General features: G+C 39.2%; 4 protein-coding genes across 10 annotated transcripts; 1 reads left to right on the top strand and 3 right to left on the bottom strand.

Moving 5' to 3' along the window:
* Positions 1-370: 370 nt before the first annotated feature.
* On the bottom strand, positions 371-5,571 carry LOC113648258 (protein asteroid homolog 1-like). Its single transcript, XM_027155403.2, has 5 exons — positions 5,439-5,571; positions 3,111-4,427; positions 2,437-2,653; positions 2,183-2,351; positions 371-1,601 (listed from the first exon to the last, which is right to left on the bottom strand). The coding sequence occupies exons 2-5, from the start codon at positions 4,407-4,409 to the stop codon at positions 1,217-1,219; spliced, it is 2,070 nt and encodes a 689-aa protein (XP_027011204.2). The 5' UTR covers positions 4,410-4,427; positions 5,439-5,571; the 3' UTR covers positions 371-1,216.
* A 4,239-nt stretch (positions 5,572-9,810) lies between these two features.
* si:ch211-225p5.8 (uncharacterized protein LOC555567 homolog) lies at positions 9,811-12,951 on the top strand. 4 transcript variants are annotated; one of them, XM_027160962.2, is made up of 6 exons: positions 9,814-10,177; positions 10,634-10,800; positions 11,129-11,366; positions 11,537-11,696; positions 12,023-12,076; positions 12,177-12,925. In XM_027160962.2, exons 1-5 carry the CDS (start codon positions 10,126-10,128, stop codon positions 12,066-12,068), a joined length of 663 nt encoding a protein of 220 aa, XP_027016763.1. In that variant the 5' UTR covers positions 9,814-10,125; the 3' UTR covers positions 12,069-12,076; positions 12,177-12,925. The 4 variants fall into 4 exon arrangements, with proteins under 4 accessions (XP_047664377.1, XP_047664376.1, XP_047664375.1 ...); XM_047808421.1 differs by lacking the exon at positions 12,177-12,925 and having other exon boundaries at positions 9,811-10,177; positions 11,904-12,041; XM_047808420.1 differs by lacking the exon at positions 12,177-12,925 and having other exon boundaries at positions 9,811-10,177; positions 11,901-12,038.
* Positions 12,952-13,052: 101 nt separating this feature from the next.
* Positions 13,053-15,227, bottom strand: pycard (PYD and CARD domain containing). The gene is made up of 4 exons (XM_027161051.2): positions 15,082-15,227; positions 14,234-14,248; positions 13,834-13,864; positions 13,053-13,408 (listed from the first exon to the last, which is right to left on the bottom strand). Exons 1-4 carry the CDS (start codon positions 15,088-15,090, stop codon positions 13,137-13,139), a joined length of 327 nt encoding a protein of 108 aa, XP_027016852.2. The 5' UTR covers positions 15,091-15,227; the 3' UTR covers positions 13,053-13,136.
* A 1,496-nt stretch (positions 15,228-16,723) lies between these two features.
* LOC113650315 (ETS1-related protein) lies at positions 16,724-22,108 on the bottom strand. Of its 4 annotated transcripts, none has more exons than XM_027158794.2 (8): positions 21,955-22,108; positions 21,244-21,325; positions 20,302-20,379; positions 19,502-19,576; positions 18,945-19,136; positions 18,587-18,835; positions 18,235-18,353; positions 16,724-17,716 (listed from the first exon to the last, which is right to left on the bottom strand). In XM_027158794.2, exons 2-8 carry the CDS (start codon positions 21,323-21,325, stop codon positions 17,453-17,455), a joined length of 1,059 nt encoding a protein of 352 aa, XP_027014595.1. In that variant the 5' UTR covers positions 21,955-22,108; the 3' UTR covers positions 16,724-17,452. The 4 variants fall into 4 exon arrangements, with proteins under 4 accessions (XP_027014595.1, XP_027014445.1, XP_027014523.1 ...); XM_027158644.2 differs by having other exon boundaries at positions 20,302-20,412; positions 21,955-22,107; XM_027158722.2 differs by having other exon boundaries at positions 20,302-20,412; positions 21,244-21,351; positions 21,955-22,052.
* Between the last annotated feature and the right edge of the window lie 2,748 nt (positions 22,109-24,856).

Genomic DNA, 24,856 nt, shown 5'->3' with positions numbered 1-24,856 from the left:
ATAGCTGCAAGCAGCGATTCCGGGGTCAAACCGTTCAGATGCGCTCAGAACATGTCGCTGATGAACCATACCAAGTTTCGCAGCGATATGGCATTGCATTCGTAAAATACTGGACTTCTGGAAATCTCATGGCCACTAGGTGGCGCTGTCACGAAACGTTGCGAAATGTGTGTGTGTGTGTGTGTGTCTCTGTGTGTGTCTGTGTGTGTGTGTGTCTGTGTCTGTGTCTGTGTCTGTGTGTGTGTGTGTGTGTGTGCGTGTGTGCGTGTGTGTCTGTCTGTGTGTGTGTGTGTCTGTCCGTGTGTGTCTGTGTGTGTGTGTGTGTGTGTGTGTGTGTGTGTGTGTGTGTGTGTGTGTTTGTGTGTGTGTGTGTCTGTGTGTGTGTGTGTGTGTGTGTGTGTGTGTGTGTGTGTGTGTGTGTGTGTGTGTGTGTGTGTGTGTGTGTGTGTGTCACTGTGGTGCTGATTCTGATTCTGGTTCTGATATTAACACCCAAGACATATTGTGTGCCAACCTGCCCCCAAATTGTTTGGACTGGTGAAGCTAGAGGGTTTGAGCTAGACACACCAAAGTTGCTATAGTAACTTATAAGACTGGCGTCTACATGTGTGCCAAATTTCATAACTCTCCTACGTACGGTTCTATGGGCTGCCATTGACTTCAATGGGGAAAGAATAATAATAATAAGAAGAAAACTAACGATAACAATAAGTGTCTACGCCCCGGGGATTGACCCCTAATAGTAATAATAATAATAATAATAATAATAATAATAATAATAATAATAATAATAATAATAATAATAATAATAATAATAATACCTGTCTGGGTGTTTATTCATCTTCTGTTTATTTGAACACTTTATAAATAAATAAACATCCTCAGATCTGAGATTAGATTTATAAATATTTCAGAGTCTTGGTCTCGGTGAGATCTGATCCTTCTGCATGTAACAGAAGTGAAAGACTGAAGAAAGGAGGCAGGTTAGTGTTACACTGGTGTTAAAAACATGAGGGAAAATGAGCTCTGAGCCTCGGCGTGAAAACGACATGTAAACATCAGAATAAAATTGGATTTTGTTGTGTAGAATCAGGCGAGTTTAGTGATTAACATCAGAATCATTCGAACATGATGTGCTGTGAATCATTTCCTTTATCATTAGGTTAAAGTGACTCCACCCTCAGTGTCTGATCGGTTCTGTCGGACTCGGTCGTGTCTAACGCCACTTCACACGTTCGTACTTCTTGGCCCTCGGGTCGACCGTGTGAGCTCTGCTTATGTGTCTGGTGCGAGCTCTGCAGGTTTCCTCGTAGAACATGTCACACCCGTCATCTTTCTCCTCATCTTTCTCTTCATCGGGCATCAAATGTTGGAACATTTTCCTGAGTTCCTTGTCTGGGTCGCACCGCGCTCTCTGCCCTCTCGGCCCTGTCCTCGTCCTTATTCTCATGATGTACTGGTCGTCCAGCTCGCACTCCAGCATGGCCTGTAGATTGCGGTAAAGCTCCACGGCAAACGAGGCTCCGGTGAGAAGGGTTTCGGGTTCGACGCCCCTCATCAGCTCCTGAGCGACGGCGTGGACTAGAGAACCGCTGTACAGGCTGATAATCACACGAACACAACGCAGTGAGGAAGATTAGCTTTGGTGTTTTTATCTTTAACAAACAGTAAATGTTTTCGTCTGCAGTGACGAGTCTGATCTGATCCTGCTGAGGTTTTCTTCAGCACAATTCACTCACACTCAAACTCACACGTAGTTTATTAGTGTTCAGTAACCCCACACACACACACACACACACACACACACACACACACACACACACACACACTATCTGTCTCTATGGGTGAGGTTTCATGACTCACTGTTCAGCTAAGAGTTTATCTATAATGACCCATGAGCCATGTGGATCAGACCTAAAGCAATGTGTCTTTACATCTGCACACATCTGCTCACATCTGCACACATCTGCACACAAGCCCATGTACAGGAACTCTTTAAGTTCTCTAATTACTGAGGCTTTCATTTTCTCCCTGTTCTCGTCTGTCAGGTTACGCTCGTGTAGAGATGCTTCAGTGATAGAGAGATAGAGATGCTGTTATTGCTCTATTTCATGTGTGTGATCATTCCAGTGTGAAGCTGCCTGGTGCCTCAGTTGAGGTGTGAGATAAGAAGTGAGCGTACCTCGCTAACTCCGGCTCCGGCACCGGATGATTCAGCAGCTGGTTCAGATTGAAGCTGTCCTTTAGACAGGACTGCCACTGACACAAAGCGTGAGCTAAGTCCAGATCCAGCAGATTCTGACCTTTACGCTCCTGCAGGTTCTTAAGCCTGGAGATCACTGTGCTGGCCTCTGTGTACAGGAGAAGATCAGACCACATTAAGCATATACTCACAACTGGACTTTTTAGTATCTCTGATCTCAGTCTGATCCTTACCTGTAGTGGTCTGATGTTTTCTGCACAGGTAACCGTACACCAATCCGATGAGTAAAGCCCAGAACATTTCAGCCTTCGGCTCGGGCTGCGCGTGATTTAACCAGAAACCTGTGGCATAGACGGCAAGCTGAAGACTGGAGGGGATGAGGAGAGAATTCAACAATGGAGACACACAGAGAGCATCCAACAGGATCTGCAGCCTTAAATGCTCTGGTTCCTACAAGAGAAGATCAGAGAATGTGTACTGTAATAATAGTCTCCAACAATCCAGCAGTACAGACTGAGACATTTGGAAAATCTGGAGAATCTGTTCAGTGCTTCATACATGCAGTGATGCAGCTCTTAAAAATGCGAAATCCTGAACTTGTGTTTAGTGAATGAACCTGGAATGTTGGTGTGTAAGGCGCTGGGGTGAGGTTAAATATTCTTGAGGCATCATGTCAATGTTCTCAATGAAATGTAATGTATAGAGATAAAGAGACACGACACACCCAAGGGTTAGCATGTAGCTAATCAACAGGAAATAAACAGGGTCTAAATCCACTCTGTGGGAAACTCTCATAATGTGCCTTTGAAATAAAATACTATCTGAAGTAAGATACGAATGTGCTTTTATAACCTGTTTAATTTATTCATGATGATTAATAGCACAGAAGATAAATCCTGAGCTTTACCTCCCACAGTGAGTCCAGGTGAAGGTGTGTCACTACACCTCTGGGTAGAACAGCTGGAACCATGGAGCTGGTCAGCGTCATCCCCTGTCTGCTGTACTCCTCCACGTCGGTCTGCTGTTCGTCTCCAGTAGACCTGCTGTTTTTCTCCACCTTCTGCCACCTGGTACACAGCAGTATGCCGTACATCACCTGTCGTATCAGACGAGACGTATCGCTGCTGCTGCTCAGCTCAAAGTTCTCCACCTGGGGGTTCAGCATGACCCTCTGCAGTGTCACGACATCAATGATGGTGGAAGCCAGCTTGCCTTCTGCCAGAGGTTTTAGAGCCCAGCCTGGAAGATTCTGTAAAAGGCCTGGAGGAACGCTCTGAGGTTCTCCGCTCATGAAGAACTGACCAATGGAGCTGGGATGGAGTCTGTACTCTGCCATCCCCTTATTTATTTCTTTTCGTATGCTGTCTGATTTCTTGTTCTTTCCCATGGGGCTGAGGAGAGCAGCGATGGCTTCTTTCGGCCCGGGGAACTGTGACAACCACATGAGTACGCCATCGACCTGGGCTGTTGCTCCAGGTTTACTTGAGAACTTTGAGAAGTTTGGAAATGCACTATTGTCCAGTTTGGTGTAGTCGTTTCCCAGAATGACGGCAAAAAGTGAAAGATTATATTTATTCATGCGGTTAAACGCAGCACAGAGATTTTGAACACGGTATGACTTGGTAGGGATGAAATTTTTACTGTTGTTTCTTAGCTTTCCCACTTTCCTCCACTGGAAATGAGCAATGGGCAAAACTCCACTCTTAATGTTGAAGATGTAGAAATCGCTGTCGTTGGACAGAACAGGACAGTTCCACTCGCTGGCCAACGCGGCTGCTTCCCAATCCGCCTCTGCCAGACACTGAATAAAGGGAATTCCCAGTTTTTGGAGGATCTGCTTGAAGACATGTTTGGTCAGAATGGGTATTATATCTCCTGAATGGCCCCTGGACAAGGAATTGGCTCTTCTGATCTTATCGCTGCAGCTTGACTTGTGGGTTTCAAATTTTTTGTCACTGACGTCGGCCCCTCCATCGAGCACCACGTAGGGCTCAATATCACACATTCTGAGATTTCTGAAAAACAGCGTAACGATTTTCTCAAAGTCATCGTAATCGCCACCGTGTACTTGGTCCAGATGTGACCTGAAGTACAGATTGTAGTACAAATTGGATCCATCAATGATGAGTTTGCTTTCTCTAAAGCAGCGCGGCTTCAGGAAATCACCGTCGCTCTCGATGTATCTGTAAAGTCCGTGAACTCCCATAGTGAGAAAAGTTCAGTCCTTGGAATATAAAATTATACAGTAGGTTTAGTTGAACATTTACAGAATGTGTTCTGAAAAACATTTTGAGATTAGATTCAACTTTATTTTAATACTGACATTGTTCTGCTCTAGACATTTTAATATCAGGACTCTGTCCCTCACACTGAGGACTTTGTCCTGTCTTTACATTTAGTTTACATTGACTCGAGTCTTGCTGTTTTGGATCATCTTCTGTCTCCTCCCCTGATTGCTCTCTTAGGTTTTAAGTTCATCCCTTATATACTTTCAAGGTTTAAACCAGTGTGTTTCTTTTTTCCCCACAAACTCATGTTCAGTAATGTTCTGTGTTTTACTTCCTGAAGATTTTCTAAGCGTTGTTTTATTTTTTGTTGTTGCTCTTCCTGGTTTCTGGTTCTTCATGTTGTGGATTATCTGTGAGGCTGCTATTCTTACATTTTGAATGACGTTGTGAATTTGCTGCCCTTTAAATAAACAGCACATACCTATACCTACACCTATACTACGCCTATACTACACCTATACTACGCCTATACTACAATGCTTTCTCCTTTGTCACATGACAGAACATTAACTCCTTAATGGTGAGGATTTGAACATGAAATCTTTTCACATTATCAAGTTTCTTTATCTAAGTTTTCATGAGAAAGAGAAACTAAACTTTGCAGCTGAACAGTTTACCTGCTCGCTCTCCTTAAATCCGCAGATAAACATTATGGTACAAATAATATCACAAATATGCAAATGATATCATTTATAAATAAAAAGAATGCCTAAGATTTGTCATTGGGTGTCAGATTGTAAGAGGGAGAGACTTATATCTTCACTAAATAACTACATAAACATTTGTAAACCAAAAATGTGTTTGTTTTGTCTTCTGAAGTGACTAAAACTTCTTCTTCTTATTGTTATTATTATTACTGTAAGCATTACTTTAGCAGTGGATCTCAGCAACATGTCAAAAGTATGATTGTATAAAACAAAGAAAATTTGAGATGTTTTTAATCTTACCTTAATTCCCTTTAATGCCCCCAGTAAATAACCGAAGAGAAAGTTGTGGATCTGCTGAAGCTCTGAGGTTCTGTGTCTCGGTGTCTGTGGAAGCCTCTGATCCTCTGGAGCGTTGTGATTTGTGAAGCGGCCAGTGGGTGGCGCTTTTATTTACTTATCAGGAAAACGAAACCTAAAGCCTCTGACTTAAGGAAAGCGAAACCTACACAGGGGCAGATTTAATTGACTTCTTGTTCATGTTCTGGTCGTTTCTTATCACGTCATGAGGCAGATCACCAGATGAACATGTTAATGTTTATCACCTCAGTAGTTTTTAATTTTGGTCACTTTATTTCATTCTGTAATAAAATTCCTGTCAAAAGCCCTCATTCTTCATCTTCATTCTTCATCTTCATCTTCATGAGACTTTCCACACCCAGTAACTCACAGTAATAAACAAAAACCTGTTTGTTCCGCTTTCATTATGCAGTTCTACATCTTTTACTGTATGTCGTGTTTAATATCAATTTTCTTTGTTTTTTAATGTATAAGAATAAGACAAAGAATAATTAAGTAATTAAATAATTGTTGCATTCCATAGTTTATATTATTATTATTATTATTATTATTATTATCATCATCATCATCATCATCATCATTAATAGACCAGTAAAACATTATTTAGTAAAACATTTATTTAGAGAGGTATATGATGTGTGTGTATGATGTAGTGAAGGAGTCTCCAGTGTGTGCGTGTATATGTGTGTATGTGTGAGTGTGTGTGTGTATGATGTGTGTGTATGTATGTGTGAGTGTGTGTTTGTGTGTGTATGATGTAGTGAAGGAGTCTCCAGTGTGTGTATGTGTTTATGCGTGAGTGAGTGTGTATATGATGTATGTGTGTATATGTGTGTATGTGTGAGTGTGTGTATATGATGTGTGTGTATGTATGTGTGAGTGTGTGTTTGTGTGTATGATGTAGTGAAGGAGTCTCCAGTGTGTGCGTGTATATGTGTGTATGTGTGAGTGTGTGTATATGATGTGTGTGTGTGTGTATGTATGTGTGAGTGTGTGTGTGTGTGTGTATGATGTAGTGAAGGAGTCTCCAGTGTGTGCGTGTATATGTGTGTATGTGTGAGTGTGTGTATATGATGTGTGTGTGTGTATGTATGTGTGAGTGTGTGTTTGTGTGTGTATGATGTAGTGAAGGAGTCTCCAGTGTGTGTATGTGTGAGTGTGTATATATGATGTATGTGTGTATAATGTGTGTATGTGTGAGTGTGTGTATATGATGTATGTGTGTATAATGTGTGTATGTGTGAGTGTGTGTATTAGAGGGTGATACGGCAGTGGATTTCCAAACCTCTCCTGTCCCACACTCAAAAAAAAATTCCCGTCCCATCCCAATCCCGCAAAAAAAAAAAAAAACCTGGGGAAATTCCCGTCCCGTCCCAACCCCAGAAGAATGACTCCCACTCCCTCCCACTCCCGTGTTTTCCCGTGACACGTTGGAATCCCGAAAAAATGTCAGCCTCCAGTTGGCATACCAACTTGTGCATTACTGCCACCAGCTGTCACGCGTGTGTGGAGCACGTCATTCATTTAACCAGCCATACCAAAGCAAACAGATTATATTTTTATTTATATCAAAGGTATATTTGTGTATTCCCTGTTCCACTCCCGTTCCAGTCACGTGACTAATAGTGATTTTGTTTCCCATCCCACGGGATTCCCGGAAAGTGTGTGTGTGTGTGTGTGTGTGTGTGTGTGTGTGTGTGTGTGTGTGTGTGTGTGTGTGTGTGTGTGTGTGCGCGCATAATGAATATGTTACATGTTTCAGCATGTTTTTTTGAGCATGTTAGGTTATGCTGTAGGGGAGTAACGCAAAGGTAATGTGTGTTTTAGTGAGCAGAGACTAAATTCTGCTTAATTTCATCTTAGTTCCCTTTGGTAAAGCGGAGCGAGGGATGTGATGTCGACATGTCACGAGTTATAGCAAGTCCTAAGTCCTACGAGCCTGTTAGCACATGTTAATCATCGAGTTCCTTCATTTTTGAGAGTTTTTGAGAGTTTGTTAATTAATCGTTTCATATTGTCTTCATCTTCATCATTTATATTTTATATGTTTCTCTGCAAATGTGAACTTTATCATATTTTTTTTTTTGGATATGAGCCATATTTATTTGTTATGTTGTTTTTTGTGTAGTTTCACGGTGCTGCGCAAACAAAACTTTAATGGCGCTCTGCGCGAGCAAAATAAAGAAAGAAGCACCGGTCGGAAACTCTCTGTGTCTCTTTTATGGATACCAATGGGCAGCTACAATATGTGTTTATGCAGTGAAGGAGTCTCCAGTGTGTTCATGTGTGAGTGAGTGTGTGTATGATGTGTGTGTGTATAATGTGTGTGTGTGAGTGTGTTTATATGATATGTGTGTGTGTGTGTGTGTGTGTGTGTGTGTGTGTGTGTGTGTGTGTGTGTGTGTGTGTGTGTGTGTGTGTGTGTGTGTGTGTGTGTGTGTGTGTGTGTGTGTGTGTGTGTGTGTGTGTGTGTGTGTGTGTGTGTGAGTGTGTGTTTGTGTTTAATGTAGTGAAGGAGTCTCCAGTGTGTGTTTATGTGTGAGTGAGTGTGCATATGATGTGTGTGTGTATATGATGTGTGTGTGTGTGTGTGTGTGTGTGTGTGTGTGTGTGTGTGTGTGTGTTTATATGATGTGTGTGTGTGTGTGTGTGTGTGTGTGTGTGAGATGTGTGTGTGTGTGTGTGTGTGTGAGTGTGTGTTTGTGTTTAATGTAGTGAAGGAGTCTCCAGTGTGTGTTTATGTGTGAGTGAGTGTGCATATGATGTGTGTGTGTATATGATGTGTGTGTGTGTGTGTGTGTGTGTGTGTGTGTGTGTGTTTATATGATGTGTGTGTGTGTGTGTGTGTGTGTGAGATGTGTGTGTGTGTGTGTGTGTGTGTGAGTGTGTGTTTGTGTTTAATGTAGTGAAGGAGTCTCCAGTGTGTGTTTATGTGTGAGTGAGTGTGCATATGATGTGTGTGTATAATGTGTGCATGTGTGAGTGTGTGTATATGATGTGTGTGTGTGTGTGAGGTGTGTGTGTGTGTGTGTGTGTGTGTGTGTGTGTGTGTGTGTGTGTGTGTGTGTGTGTGTGTGTGTGTGTGTGTGTGTGTGTGTGTGAGTGAGTGTGTGTTTAATGTAGTGAAGGAGTCTCCAGTGTGTGTATGTGTTTATGTGTGAGTGAGTGTGTGTATGATGTGTGTGTATAATGTGTGTATGTGTGAGTGTGTTTATATGATGTGTGTGTGTGTGTGTGTGTGTGTGTGTGTGTGTGTGTGTGTGTGTGTGTGTGTGTGTGTGTATGTGTGAGTGTGTATATATGATGTGTGTGTGTGTGTGTGTGTGAGATGTGTGTGAGTGTGATTATCATTATCACTATGCTTTGACATGAATCCAGTGACATCAGTACATTTGCATAATGTTTGTTACAGTCTTAATGTATTGGTTCAATAATGTTCATTATATTATTAATAATGTTTATTACAGTGTTAATAATGTGTATTAGTTAAAAATTAAACGTTATGTATATATTTAAGAAACGCATCTGTTTGACTTTGTCTCCATCCAGTGGACAAACTGATGATGACACCGAGAAACACGACTCCAGTCCATGTTTAGAAACAAACAGCTTCAGCATGTGTGTAGCGGAAGTGTGTGATGAGATCAGTGACATGGGGGTCAGATTTTGTGTTTAATAAAGTTCTTGGCAGGTTTCACTCAGAGGAACCTGAAGGACACAAAGAATTGGTCTACAGCTGCTTAAAAACACTGACATAACATTCAAATAACAACGAAAACTGAATTACTACAAACATACAAACATTTTTTGGGAATTTAATGGGAAACGTTCCAGCTTAACATAAAGATTTATTTATCAGTGATAAGTGATTAATAAATAAGTCATAAAAACAACACACTGAGATGATTATACTAAAACACATTTCCACAGATTTTCACAATAATTTGGACACTACAAGCTACTACTTCTGCTGCTAATAATAATACATTAGAATATGAAGTTTTTTGCTCTGTATTTTTTGAACTGAAGTAGCTGAAAGCCCAGTGCTTATTGTGAACATTAGCATGAAGCTAACTACAGGCTGCAGTCATTACACCTGCCTAAGCAGTTAAATGGTGTTTATTTGTTGTAAGAGAAAATAAAACAGCAGAATAAGGCTCTAAGTCTTCCCTGATGCTAATCTCTGTCATAACCCTGCTTTGTTCGCCAGTTCCATTAGCCTTCAAGCTCAGCACACGAGGAAAATTTGTGTATATTTGTATAAAACTTTGCATCTAATCTTGAAAGCCACGACATGATACCTACTTCTCAGATTGCGTGTTGGTCTGCAGCATGGCGGCGGTGTCATATGAACACACACAGATTCACACGGGCTAAACTTAGCTCTGCTACACACAGAAGGACACACAACGCTCCCAAAAACACACACCGCACCGAGTTTTACTGCAAAGTTTAATCCTGTAAAGTGGAGAAAATCACCTGACTCAGGACTTCGACTTGTTTAGATGATTTACTCTGAGGACATGAAGACGTCTCTCTGACTCAGGAGGAAATGTCACTGCTCAAACATTTTAATGCTCCACATCTCGGATTTTTTCATATATAAATCGATTATAAAGCCATTTTGAAAATGTCACCGCAGGTCCGATCACTTTGGGCTCTTTGCTTCATTTTGATGTTTGGTAAGTGTATTTAAGTGTTTTATTTCTCTTATACTACAACAAGTTACCAACAACAACCAAAAAAAACTTTTTTAATCTATTTCTAGTTACATTATTATTGTGAGTGTGATAATGAGTTAGTTCCTGTTGTCATTTTGTTAGAGAAGATATAATCACTCGTTCCTGCACCAGTCTCTCTTCATTCTCTAATAAAAACAGAGAAACGTAAACTCCTCTATCCTGAAGCTGTCAGAGAACTTACAGTACTGACACTGGAGACTCATTCCATACATGATAAATAAACACATCTCTACACTAAACAAAACAATATCAATGTTATTAATAATAATCAATGTTATTAACAATAATCAAAACAATAACAATGTTATTAACACTAACAGAAGTGCACAGAAACCTTCCCATCATGCCTAGCTGTGTTTCCAGTTACTCTGAGTGTGTTGGTTTTATGACCTGCAGCACGGTGGTGTGATGGTAGCTGTGCTGAGGTGGACTCCATGACTGAGGCGGTGGTTGGACAGGGCTTCCTGTTGGGTTGTATCTCCTGTAAGAGGAGGGCGGAAGTCGTCGGCGCTGCTACTGTGGACTGGCACTTTAAACCCACCGGAGGAGACGAGTTCTTCCATGTCAGTGTGCTCACAGCCTCCAAACACTTTTCCTGATGATAAGTGACGGTCTTAAGCTAGCATGTTCCTTGTCTGGTTGTTCTTTGGTTCCTCAGCACATCTGTAGCGACCACTAGTGATGAAATTATTGTACAGTTTCTGAACCAAACACATTTAGTTTAAATTAGTGTTTTATTTTATCTGGGTTTAATTAGTTACCTACAGAAGTCATGTGTAACTACCATTTAGCTTTTTTATTGTAACATTAAAATGCTGGACAGGCCACACCCACATAAGTGCCAATATTGTTATGTCCTGTAAGCGTGAACGTAGCGTCTCTTGATTGCAGATCTTCCATTATGATTACCCGACCTCCACCATCATGCATGAGGACTTCAAGTCTCGACTCGAGTGGAGTGGAACTAAAGGAACGGCGGATCTCCAGATAGGAGCCATTTACATCCAAAACGTCACTTTTAATGACACTGGCACTTACACGTGCACGTTTGAGCGCACGCTCTTCCTCCCGCTTCATAATGAACACGTGATCATCAAGAAAACAGTGGAGCTCATCGTCCTGGCAGAAGGTAACATCATTTCATTACTTTTCTTTTTTTAACAATGCTGTCAATTATTTGTATAAAATTTTTCATATACATTTTAGAAAGCATGTAATTGGACGAACACGAGACAAATAGAAAAGAAAGTGATCTGTTTTCCTGGAGGTGACACGATAGTTTATTTTTTTTCTCTTCAGCCAGTCGCGAGTTGACGGCGGTGATTTCAGAGATCATGATGTACGTCATCATCGTTTTTCTGCAGCTCTGGCTGATCGGTGTGCTGATTTACTGCTACAAAAAAATCTATGCTGAAAATGAAGATCGCGAGGCAAGAAAAGCTCTGCGTGCAAAAAACAAGTGAGAGGTTTTCTTTTCTACCTCAGAATTGAAATTTAATAAATTGTGAAAAAGTTGCACCTCCTTTATTCGGAACATGGAGGTAAAGTTCAGATTTAGCGTCTCTCTTGTTTAGCATCTCTGTTTATTCTGACACGATTCAGCTGAGTGTGTGCATATTCAGCGCTAGCGTTCATGCTAACGGCTAACTCTCCGTTAATCTAGCAGGATATGAGCCGGTGACTGATCCTTCAGTACTCCACACTTCTCTGACATGCAGCCTAACGCTTCACAATTTCAATGAAATATGTTTGTAATGTTTTACTCTGATCTCTTCACACTTTAAGACTAATTGACTCGAAGGACACTTGTGATGGAGTTCACTTGGAGTAGCTGCAGCGGTCAGTGTTTTTATTAATACTCTATCAAATGTATTTATTATACAAGACTTTTTTCCTTTAGTTCTAATTGAGTGTTTTTTTTTTTTTGTCGTTTTCATAGCACTACTGAATTCTGGACGTTTTGCTGCTTACAAGATGAACTAACTTTAAAGTCTTAAACATCAATAAAGAGTTTATTTATATTTATATCTAGTTTACTTCTAGTTTGTAAGTGAACGTGTTTATTTTAATGCTAGTTTGTAAATTAGTCTATTGACCTTAATGCTAGTTTGTACATTAGCATGTTTACTGAGATGCTAGTTTGAAAGTCTATTTACTCTCTGGTTAAAAGTTACTTTATTTAGTCTGTGTACTTTATCGATAGTTTGTACATTTGCATCTTTGATTATTAGTTATGCTAGTTTTTAAATTAGCCTTTTTATCTGTAATGCTAGTTTTCAGTTTTGTTTACTTTTTGACGTGTGTTTGTATGTTAGCATGTTTACTGTTATATTAGGTAGGCCATCTAGTCCATTTAGACGTGTGATCATTTGTATGCTGTTATAATTATTTTAGTGCACAGCCAAATGAACTGAGTTTCACTCAGAAGGACTGCAGGAAAGTTAGCTATGTTATGTAGCATGTAGCTCAGGATCAGCTGAAATTATAATTTACTGCTTTTCTGCACATTGTGACTAAAACACCAACAATAAAACACCACTTTATTCACCTTATCTGTGAAGATCTGAATAAATTAATGTGTTTCTCAGATGATAATAAACACCGGAGAAATGTTAGAAATGGCTTTTAATGTTTTTGGGTTTTTTAATTTTTTTTTTTTAATTATTATTTTGTATTTGATTTACATTTAATTTACTAAAAAAATAATGTTTTTATGCTAATATCATCAAGCAGCAATTTTTAATATTAAAATATAAACTGTAATTTAGAAATTTTAGAATTTTTATATTTTATACAGAATATTGATATATTAAAATAATGATGACCAGATTTTATTCATAGTTCTTAGTTGAAAATAAATCAACCTGAACAACATGTAATAAATTCTTATCTATTCAATCTATTCACTGAATGACACGCCGAGGTCTATCATCATAAACTTCTGCTGCTCTTTCAGAATGTTGTATAGAATCTGTTTTGCTCGATCTCCCCTGGATCTCATAGGCTCCATCAGTAGAGCTCTCATTTGTTTCTGAGATGTTTTCTCAGATTTAATGTTTTGGTACTCCTCATCACTGATGATCTCCATGCTCAGGAGTTTGTCCAGAATGGGTTCCACACAACTGGCTCTCTGTATCAGCGTGTCTTTGTGCTGATCGATAAAGATGGCACCTGAACACATCAAACAGAACCTTTTAGTAATATTCATTTTATTAACCGTACATCATTATAACAGTGCATCACAATCAGGCTTGCTCATCGGAGATAAACAGGAATAAATTAAATAAATTTACATATAAATCTTATGTTTTGTAAAGCTGTTTTGAGACATTGTCAATTGTTAAAATCATCTAAACAATCTAATTTTTTAGAGTGTTTAATATGTAAGAAATAACACACGGTGGGCCGAACTCTGATAAGTAAGTAATTACTGAATAAATAATTACATCCATAAAATTCGATATTCTCCTTCTCAATTATTGTCAAATCAGGTTAAGATTGTGGCTTATAGCCACTTTTAAAGAAATCAGTATCTTTTGTGACTTGTTTCCTCACATTTTCCATTGCTTAATATGAGAAAAAAAATGTCTCTTTACCACACAGCCGGGACTCCGTCGCCTTATCCACCTGAAGAAAAGAAAAACAATTATAATGACTCCATACGTATAACTATAATGGTCCATAAGTTTTATTGGCATTCAAAGTAAAGGGTCTAAATAAGTAGTAATTAAGGTAAGTCTTAAATGTCATGAAACAACACCTTGCGACATCTCGCTAACCACAACACACAAACTTTACCGTCAGGTGTTATGCTCAGGGGTGCACATACTTTTGACCATACTATACATTAAGTCATTTTAAGCTGATATTATACCAACAATATATCTATTTCCAAAGATCTCTATCTAAGTAAGGTAAGAGTAACACCCAGTGACAAGGAAAGGTCAACGTCGGTATCTTTGAGTGAAGTTTCTACAGTGAGTGAAGTTCACATACCTCCATATATTCTGTCTGAAGACCATGAGAGAAAAAAAACAAACAATAAAAAAGCGAGGATTAGATGAAGCTTGATACACGTCTCTTTATTTTAAATAAGTTTAGAGATTAGATGATGTGATTGTTATGGCACATTCTGTCGAGTCAGTCTGGTGTCTTTACAGTGATGTAAAGCTAATCGAAACCATGATACAAGATGCACTTCATCTTCATATTACTGACTTCTGTTATATGAATTTAAAAAAAAATCTGAGTAAAAGCCCATTTTATCTCCAAATACTTCCACTGGTCTATCTCAATTCACTGAATCTCAATCATTACATCATGGTTCAGGAGCGGCGGAGAGTTTACAGCGACATCTAGCGGTTTCGTCTCGCATTTCACCGACTATTAAACAGCAGCAGTGAAACATTTCGTTGTCCTTTTAAAGCTCAGTACAGAGTCTAATCGGAGTAAGAATAATAAATAAATAAATAAATAGTAAACTAGACCTTTCTAGTATTTTATCTACGTTGAAGAACCTGAGCATTTATTTTACTTTGACTCTCACATTCCAATGCCTATTGTTCTAATCTTCTAATCTTTGTCGTCGTCGTTGTTGTTGTTGTTGTTTTACTAGGAAACGATTAAAGATTGAAAAAATATGCAAATGACTAATTCTGTCCAATATGAGCAAAGCCTCGAAGGCAAAAGAGTTACCTGTAGACTAAGTAACGCGAAACCGAAAGCACACACACATACTAATCGATAGCTTAAAAATGGCATACAAATATAAATGACAATAAAGTACATAAAACACATTTGTCACTTTAAGATGAGCGGATTCTATGAGATAATAAGTGACTCACCCCTGACATTGCGATGTTCTCCAGATGTTCCTCAACTGGATTAGAGAACCTGAACGTGAACCCGGAGCTCGCGCGCTTTCCCCCGGAAATGTGTGTTTGTGTGTGTGTGTGTGTGTGTGTGTGTGTGTGTGTGTGTGTGTGTGTGTGTGTGTGTGTGTGTGTGTGTGTGTGTGTGCGTGCGCGTGTGTGTGCGTGTGTGTGTATCAGGCCCGGCTGCACGCAATCAGAGGCTTGGCCCACCCTGGCCCTACACCACATAACAGCCAATCACAAAATTGGTGCGATATTCAATTCAGCTCGAGATACGTTATTTTCTCCTTTCTGCACAACCCCCTTTCCCCCCCTCCTAGACAGACAGACACACTTAGCTCATTCATTCACATTCACCTTTGCAACCTTTGAGGTAAACTGACGTGCTTATAAAGCAATAAACGACAGTCACAGTAACTTTATTAGAACTGTTAGTGAACTTGATTAACACACTTATATATAGCCTAATAAAATACAACATGTACAGATTTCTTGTTCCGAAAGGACAAAAGAAAACCACTTTATCTCTCCATCTGCAGCTTCCGATGGTGTCAAAAGCACAAATACACCCACTGAAAGATGCAGCAGTTCTGTCCCGAATGATTTAAACAGGGCGAATCCTTACCAGCCGGTTCTGAAATCATACCAGAGAGACATGTTTTTTGGCCGCTTGGTATCAGGTATCAATATTCCGTGGCTTGAATATTCTGTAGATCGCGATGCATGCTTTTGTTTTCCGTGTCGAGTGTTCGGTGTTGCTCTCTCTGAAAATTACACGTTTATTTCGACAGGTTTTCGAAACTGGAAAGCAGCATTAGAACGTTTAAAAGAACTGCCCGTTTTTAACAAAACCTAATTCTTACAGTTCATGCTTCAGTCAAGTAACAAGTTTGTTTTAGTTGATATAAATAGATATTTTAAAAGAATTGCCCCTATTTATCAAATCTAAAATTACTTAATTGATACAAGATCTGTTAAGGGGTCAAAAAAAATATTACAAACGCAAAAAGAGAGAATGTAAAAATAAACACGTTAACCCTTTATATATATATGAAGTTACTAAGTAGTTCCGAAATATGTTCAAAAAAATATTAAAATTGAAGAAAACACAACAATAACAAACAACCCTAACAATTATCTTCAATATATGGTATTAAAACTATACACATGAGAGATTAAAGCATTAAAGAAAATCCGACCGGCCCACCTGGAATATCACTTGGCCCACCTTTCATCCCATATCTGGAGCCGGGCCTGGTGTGTATGTGTTTGTGTGTGTGTGTGTATTTGCGTGTGTGTTTGTGTGTATTTGCGTGTGTGTATCGTGTTGTGAGTAGTGGTGTGAGAAGTGGTGTGTGTAGTGTTGTGATTTATAGTGTATGTAGAGGTGTGTTGTGGTGTGTGTAGTGTTGTGATTTATAGTGTAGAGGTGTGTAGTGGTGTGTGTAGTGGTTTTGGTAGTTTTGTGAGTAGTGGTGTGTGTAGCAGTGTGTGTGTAGTAGTGTTGGTAGTGTTGTGAGTAGTGGTGTGTGTTGTATTGTGTGTAGTGGTGTGTGTAGTGGTGTGTGTCATGATTTCAAAGATTAAACAAATGAATAAATAGACAAAACACTTTTATCTAACGATTTATTTACATTAATGCACAAGTCTTGATTGATCTGAACAAATAAATCAGTTACATCATTCAGTGTACAACACTTTTGGTTTTTAATGTTGTGTAAAGAGGTAGCTAACCACATTAGTACACACACACACACACACACACACACACACACACACACACACACACACAGTAGATATGTTTAGAAAGATGATAGGTTGCATTGATTACTTGAGGACGCAGGTCTCCCTTTATGTCCTGATAGAGTCTGAGTAAAAAAGAGCAAATATAAAGTTCATAATGATTATTTCTACACATTGGGATGGAAACAGTCGTCTCCATAGCAACCCGCTATCCACAGATTAAAATTCTCTGTTCAAAAGAGAGAAACTGTGCTGAATCTCATGCTGGAGTCTTTAAATAAGGCTGTGTTCCAATACTGTGTTTGTCTCCCCCTTGTCTCCCCCTTGTCCACTTCCTCATGTTTGTGTGCACTCAGCCATCATAAGATCTGTCCGGTTACTTTAGAATGATCCACACGGTGGCGCTGCAGTTTACTTTCCAAAGGTTTGTATCAGCGTGAGCAACAGAGAACTGATCTGATTAGCACACTAGCTAATTAGCAAGTTATCATGAAATTCGTGTCCAGTTATGACGCAAGTGCTCATGTGTTCACTTCCAGAAGTTGACGAGGATGTGTGAAACCTTGTGGAACACCTCCTTTCACTAACACAGTCAATGTTAATGTTGCCAGACGTCTGCCGTATCCTCTGACTTTACTGGCGTCTGCGATCCAGCATTCAGCGGTGAGATGTTCATACTGGCCAGAACTTCCTGTGCGCTTTTCCCAAGCATGCTCTGCACATCGCAGACGAATCGGTAGACGTATCGCTTGCCAGCTGTTTTATGGATGATGTTCTTGTGGTAGTAGTAGCGCAGGCCACGGCTCAGCTTCTCATAGTTCATTTTGGGTTTGTTCTTGCACTGACCCCATCGTTTAGCCACCTACACAAGAGACACATGATCAGTTCTCTGCTCTTCAGTGTCCCGTACATGTCTGATGAAGTGGTACACTCATTCGAGTAAATAAATACACAATAAGGAAGTAATCTTAGGTGCACTATATGAGCAGGAGGTAATACACTACACCAGACTATAAGAGTATAAAGAGAATAAAACACTCGGGTAAAGACATGGAACATTGTTATTGTTTAGCTACATTAAATGTTGTGATGTTTCTGCTCTGACTTTCATTATAACAGTTATTTAACAGTATAAAGTTGACTGACACTGGAGACTCCTTCATATCTCCTACATATTAAGAAAACTTCACCAAATCAACAAATACACAGTTTTTAATCTGTTTATCATCAGCTGAGCATCCGCTGCTCTAGAGAATTAATCAGCACCTGAACACCAGTCAGAACTCAGCAGCTGTGTGGTGGAAAGTGAAGTAATGAATAAAGTCTGATTGGGAATCTGGTATAGAATAGAGGACTGTTACTGTTATTTTATTATTTTACCTCCGCAGGGTCTGACATCTTGAATTCCCAGCCATCACCAGTCCAGCTGATGAAGGTGTGACACGCTGAGTCTAGGAGAAGCTCCAGGAGAAACTGCCACAGCTGAATCGGTCCTGATCCTGAAAACAGAACATATATTGATCATCAGATATAAAATTATTCAACTACACATTTAAAAAGGTTCCTCAATGGAGTCTTTCAGAAATTTCTAATCCTCTCTTTGACTTAGCATGAAACTTAGAATCCACTCAAGGTCTTCCAGTGAAGCAACCAAACTAAAGAGTTCCAGATTTTACGAGTTGTTCTCCTTCTTGATCATGAAGAATTGGGAAAGCATGTAAAAACATCTCACCTGGGTAAGCGGACATCCCCGGAGACACCTCGCCATCTCTGTCTAATCTCTGAGACGTCGTGTTGCGTCTCTTCAGCACACGAGGAGAAAAGGTCTCGGGCGTGTGAGGAGCCGGAGACGAGGATGAGGATGAAGGAGGATGAGCGAGTAGCTGGCTGCAGTAACCAGAGGAAGAATAATCTGTCCAGTATGGAATGGCCTTGCTTTGGGTTTCCGTCTCGTATAAAGTGTAGCTCCTCTCTGCACCACCTGTAGTGAAGATGACGACTGGGGTTAGCTAGGGTTTGTGTGAAAAGGTCAAATGGATGCTAATACAGATGTTAAAGATCTATAACATGTCTCACTGTGTGTGTCGTACCTGCATGCTCTAAACCCGATGACGCTCTGTGACTGAACTCTTTGGTGTGTTGGTAAAGTCCGCTGGCTTCCACAGCCGAACCGAATGAGCCGCTCTGAGATGAAGGACACGGCGGAAACAGACTCTGATACGTCTGAGTGGCCGAGTCCTGAAAACCCCCTGTCTGTCTGTCCATCACCATACTGTCCGGAACTGAGGAGAGAAGAGAGACATGTTACACTGAACACTCACAATCTAGATGTCAAACACATACACACCACACACACACACACACACACACACACACACACACACACACACACACACACACACACACACACACACACAACAGTATCCACAGTAACAGTGTACATGTACTCCAGCTTTGCTAAGGTCTAATCTGTAATAACCAAACTACATGTCCAGTAAAGCCACATGGGGCTTAATTCAGTGTTAACTAGAAGGTTATTTAGACATAAAGTAAAGAATATGCAGAAATTATTCGTGTATGTATATTATAATAATTGTTACTGCTATGATGATATGTTGATATTTCATTAGAAGATCGAAGCACTCACCATTAGTGTATGATGTCCAGCTGCTAAACTCAGGGAAAGTGTCCAGATTAAATAATCCAGTATCCATAATGTTAACTAGAAGAAGATGAAATTAAATTAATTAACTAAGTTAATTAAGTTGTGGGAAAAAACAAAAACTTCAACACTGGAGCATGTACAGTTTGCTAGGTAGGATTCTAGGTAGCTATCAAGCTAAGCCCTGAGCATGCTACATGCTATATATAACATACGTACAGCATGTTAAAGAATCTGTCATAGACACAGCAGGATGCAGCCATAGCCAGGAGTCCACCACCTGCAAGCTAACCTTTGACCTTTTGAGTCACAGCTCAAGGTTTTCTAGGCTGCACAGACTGGACAGCTCGAGTGAAACTCGCTAAGAGGTTTACAGTCACTGTGAGTCACGCCAAACATCTCTCTCTGACTTCCTTCAGGGATTAAACCAACTGACGCTTAATTATCTGTGTAGAAAATAAAATGCTGGAAAGTTTTCTGAGACTCTGAGACTTTAATCATTTCATTAATATTTTCCAGCATTGGGCTCAATCTTTTTTAGATATTTTTGTTACAGTTATTAGCATTCGGTGCCTCCAGAGTTGAGCTGATTTACATTATGGAGAAAAAAAATCCCTCAGTGTAACGAAGAGCCTCAGACATGTGACTCTGTGTGAGATGCTTGAAGCAGAAAGTGAAGAGCAGCAGAGAGGAAGTGTGTGTGTGTGTGTGTGTGTGTGTGTGTGTGTGTGTGTGTGTGTGTGTGTGTGTGTGTGTGTGTGTGTGTGTCTGTGTGTTGAACTTACCTTTGGAGCTGTTGATATGGTCCTTGTGTGGTTCTGCGTACGTGTCCGTGTACTGCGACTGGCCCGGGCCTTTGCTGTCTAACAAAAAGGACAGGTCTTCACCATTGTAGTCTGTGGGTACATTATTAGAAATATGACAATGAATGAATCCTGACACCATGGACCGCTTATGAGATTAAAAAAGATTCAAATGTCTCTTTTGTCGTCTTTATGAACAAATCTAGGAACAAAACAAGAACAGAGCTGTGGTCATTTCTCCAAGTGGTTGACTGACCCCACCCTACTGAGCGAGCTTTAGACTAAACTGCAAAAAAGGGAGGAAACGGGCCGAGGATGGAGGGATGATGAAAAGGGGAGGAGAGGGGCTGCTAAATCTGTTCGAGAAGGAAGTCTGGAGGAAAGGATTAGGAAAACAGGGAGGGAGCTGCAAGAAAAAAAAAGAAAAAGGCCGGGTGTATCTTTAACCTGCCACCCCTCTCTGAGTCTCTGCCATTCTGCACCCCGTGTCCTCGCTGCGTCCTCAAAAAACCCTGTGTCTTTCCTGACGACTCGTGAATTTGTGGCGTGTCAAGGTCTAGTGCCATGTTTGTGACTGAGCTGCTGAGATTAGGGCTTTACAGTTGAAGGACAGAGGAAATGTTTTGCAGGAACACTCAGGAAACATGAGCAGAGAAAAATCTAAACCAAAAAGATGACTGACTGCTCACGTGACGACAGACGAAGACACGTGTACACATTACAGTTTCAACAGAAATAAAGATGGCTTTAAATCTGGAGAGATTCTGTCATTTTGACGGTCATGTGAATAGACTGGGCTGCGCTCACACTTTCATCCTGTTCATATCACTTACACAAATCATTCTAACTGTATTTATCACATACATAAACACGCTGGATGACATGCAGTGAAATGTCTGTACTGTCTTCTCATCAGGTTCTTACCATATGAACTGAAGTCAAATCCAACAGGAACCTCCTGAGTGCTGAAGTCCTCAGTGTAATAACCAGCCTGGTACATCTCCATCTGAGGACAGAGAGCAGAGGAAACGTCTTCAGAAAAAGAAAGAAAGAAAGGAATGAACTTCATTTAGAAATTCATTTAAAGTAATAATAATAATAATAAAAAATTTATTCAATTGTTAAAAATTAAAAAGCTATTTGTATTGTATTCTTTTTATAAACACAATTTATAAACATATAAATAAATCCCAGTATGGTTAAGATTTTGTATTACACCTTTATTATGTAGTCTTATTCACTCCGCTCATTTTCGATCAACTAATCAAATACGTAATATAACTAATGAAAATCTCAGTTCTCTAAATCTGTTCTGATTATTTAGGTGTTTTAGGCAAGTAAGTAAATAAATGAAGAAATTAAAAAAAGTTAAAAAAAAAAAAAAAAAAACAATCCCAGCAGATTTTATTATTCTGCATTAGATGGTAAATCAAAACTTTACAATGAAATGAAGAAACAAAGTGTAAAAAATTATTAAGAGTTTGTAGTGAAACCTGTGAACCATCTGAACATCCCACTGAATACTGAATGCTGAACTAAAATCAGAGTTAATAGTTTAACAGCTTCACACATAAATATTACAATTCTTTTTGTACTAAAACACCTTTAATCACCGGCGCTCAGTGTAAACTGTACCTTCAGATTCCCCCGAATTTTATCCGTTATCCGTTATCTGTTATCCTCGAGCGCTGCACCTATTAATTGCGTTTCGTCTCGCGCTCACTTCTGTCCCGTTATAAAGAGGGTCCGGGTGCAGGAGGGAGAGAGGGGAGGGGGGTATTAGGGCGTGCCTCGGGGTGACCCGCGCGCTGCTTCGTGACTTAACATGTCGTGACGTCAGACAGGAGTCACGAGCGCTGATTTTGTTTACGGTGTCATTCAAAGAAAGAAAAACAATCAGCTATAATGAAGCGAATTTCCGCTCGGTTTTAAAAAGAGTTTAATGAGTTTAACGAGCGCGAGGACTTCAGTCTGAACTGATTCAACATTTATTACCCTTCAAAATCAGTCATCAATTATCTAAATAAAGGCAGTGTTTAAACTTATTTTCATGTAATAATAATAATAATAATAATAATAATAATAATAATAATAATAATAATAATAAAGAAGAGTAAAAATACTGAAATACTGAAAATTAGTAAAATAGAACAATTTTCGGATCTTTTTCCTCTAAAAATATATATTTGTCTTTTAAGATCGCTGGCAATAAGAGAATTCATAACATTGTATATATATATATATATATATATATATATATATATATATATATATATATATATATATATGTGTGTGTGTGTGTGTGTGTGTGTGTGTGTGTGTGTGTGTGTGTGTGTGTGTGTGTGTGTGTGTTGTATATAATTGTAAATAAATGCTATTTTAAACACAAAAAAGTTATAAAATTACATGTATATTTGTTTTATAGTCTGTTAACTGTGAATGTAACTTATATTATATATTATATTCATATAACACAAAAACTTTAAAACTTTTAAAAAAAAAGGGTGAATGAAATATGCTGTTATCTTATTTATTAATTTATTTATTTGATTGTTTGATTGTTTGATTGTTTGTTTGTTTGTTTGTTTGATTTTTTTTATTTATTGAACCTGTATTTTGTGCTTCTTGAAACCCTAGTGGAGAGGACAATACGGTGCAGTGATGATATTTCTGCACTTTAACACACCCACCATTTCATATTCCGTCTGATAAAGTGCAGTATTCTGCAGTGCTACAGTACAATATCTTCTACTAGAATGTAAACTCATATAATATTTTTCTATGGTTATAAAAATAATTTATTAAAACGATATTGTAACCCTTTAGTCTATGTTTTTATGTGTACACACTATGTTTAGTAGATCTACTGTAACCTGTAAACACATATCTTGTGTGTGAGCAAATTAATAAAATGAAAGATGATAGTGCTTCTGAGTTTTCTCTCAATAATGAGAGTTGTACTAAGGATGTGTTTGTTCAGTACCTTCTCATTATTGAGACAAAACTCTATATGAAATCCTTTTTAGAATGAAGATAAGTGAGTGCAGGAATGTCAGAAGGAAGAAAAATCCGAGTCGAAACTGCATTTTGAGCTGATTTTTGAGCTTTAATCAGGAGTTGCTGCTGGTTTCTAGTTTATCTTGAGAAGCCATTCTGCAGAACAATGGGCCGTAAAGTGACGAGGAGAAGGAGCTGAAATCTCGGCGTGAGTGCTGTGAGGAGATAAGAGCGAACCCCGGGGGCCTAAAACAAACAAACCCTCCAGAGCTCAGGGAGAAAAAACTCCATCTGGAGAAGTGAGTTAGTGAGGAGTCGTGATGGCTTCGAGTCTGAAACAGTCGGGGTCGGGTTACTGCTGACAGGAGGGGGTACCCCCCCCCCCCACACACACACACACACACACACACACACACACACACACACACACACACACACACACACACACACACACACACACACACACACACACACACACACACACACTCTTCACAGACACAGTACACACCCGGAGCAGTAACACAGGGTACAGTAGCCGTTTATCAACTACTGCTATATAATGTCAATATGGTAAATACTCGTTCCTGATTGGCTGACGTCTCTTCATTAACGGCATCGGGAATTTAAAACTCGTTTAAATCAATAATAAATCGATCCAGTTTTGTTCTTGTCCATATTTAATATAAACCCCGAACATTAATGTATCTAATTCATGTCGAAATTTAGCTATAATATATTTGCTACATTTCTTTACATGACATTTGATTAAAAGCGCACTTTGAGCTCTAACCATGCCAAACGTGTAATAGATTAGTCTGATAATATTACCTGGTAGAAGAACTATATTTACCAGCCAAATAAATAAGGAAAAAAAACATTTATAAGAAAATAAGAACAATCTCACGTCACTTCCCCAAATGTTTGATTCCGCTCAATTTACAGCAATTGCAGCATTTATGTGATGTGCAGCTGCACTACAGTCTGCTGTTCTAGAGAATTAATCAAGACCTGAAGGCCAATCAGGATCCAGGACTCAGCATCTCTGTGCTGAGAAGTTACAGAAACTGACTCAAATCTTGCTTGTTCTCAAAACTGACTCTAATCGTTCAGTCTCATGTGATTTTCGATCATGTGTGTATTTTAATTACATTTTTCCTATGCTGAATAAACTAGTTCCATTACAGGGAGATTAGACTCTGTTCTATTTATAAACTTGACCTTATCAAGAGGTCAGACATCAGCTCATATCGCTGAAATGATTTTCTTTTACATAATCATTGAAAATGTCTCAAATAGAAATAATTCATGTGTAGATTACGTGACGTTAGTTTCCAATTTTATGAGCTATGATCATGCTAATTTAGTCATCTAGCCGAACTATAGCGGAAAAAAACGTGAATAACTCACAAGCTAATGGTACAACAATCTGCTAGCTAACGAAGCTGTGATTAAGCTCACCACGAGCGCCTCCTTCTGATTAAAAGAGGTATTCATTAAATTAGAAGGAGAATTTGTGTTAACTTTCAATAACATTTGAGAC

The sequence above is a fragment of the Tachysurus fulvidraco genome, chromosome 25, assembly GCF_022655615.1.
Source record: "Tachysurus fulvidraco isolate hzauxx_2018 chromosome 25, HZAU_PFXX_2.0, whole genome shotgun sequence".
Classification (NCBI taxonomy): Eukaryota; Metazoa; Chordata; class Actinopteri; order Siluriformes; family Bagridae; genus Tachysurus; species Tachysurus fulvidraco.
This window is presented reverse-complemented; position numbering and strand designations above follow the sequence as displayed.

Coding starts and splice junctions, on each gene's coding strand:
- LOC113648258 (XM_027155403.2), bottom strand. CDS start 4,409: ATGGGAGTTCACGGACTTTACAGATACATCGAGAGCGACGGTGATTTC. Junction 2,654..3,110: donor ACCTGGACTCACTGTGGGAG/GTAAAGCTCAGG, acceptor CTTCTCTTGTAG/GAACCAGAGCATTTAAGGCT. Junction 1,602..2,182: donor CCGGAGCCGGAGTTAGCGAG/GTACGCTCACTT, acceptor TGTGATTATCAG/CCTGTACAGCGGTTCTCTAG.
- si:ch211-225p5.8 (XM_047808419.1), top strand. CDS start 10,126: ATGTCACCGCAGGTCCGATCACTTTGGGCTCTTTGCTTCATTTTGATG. Junction 11,367..11,536: donor GCTCATCGTCCTGGCAGAAG/GTAACATCATTT, acceptor TTTTCTCTTCAG/CCAGTCGCGAGTTGACGGCG. Junction 11,697..12,022: donor GCTCTGCGTGCAAAAAACAA/GTGAGAGGTTTT, acceptor TCACACTTTAAG/ACTAATTGACTCGAAGGACA.
- pycard (XM_027161051.2), bottom strand. Junction 13,409..13,833: donor GACGGAGTCCCGGCTGTGTG/GTAAAGAGACAT, acceptor TGATGTGTTCAG/GTGCCATCTTTATCGATCAG.
- LOC113650315 (XM_027158644.2), bottom strand. CDS start 21,325: ATGGAGATGTACCAGGCTGGTTATTACACTGAGGACTTCAGCACTCAG. Junction 19,577..20,301: donor CCATATCAACAGCTCCAAAG/GTAAGTTCAACA, acceptor ATCTTCTTCTAG/TTAACATTATGGATACTGGA. Junction 18,836..18,944: donor ATCGGGTTTAGAGCATGCAG/GTACGACACACA, acceptor TCTTCACTACAG/GTGGTGCAGAGAGGAGCTAC.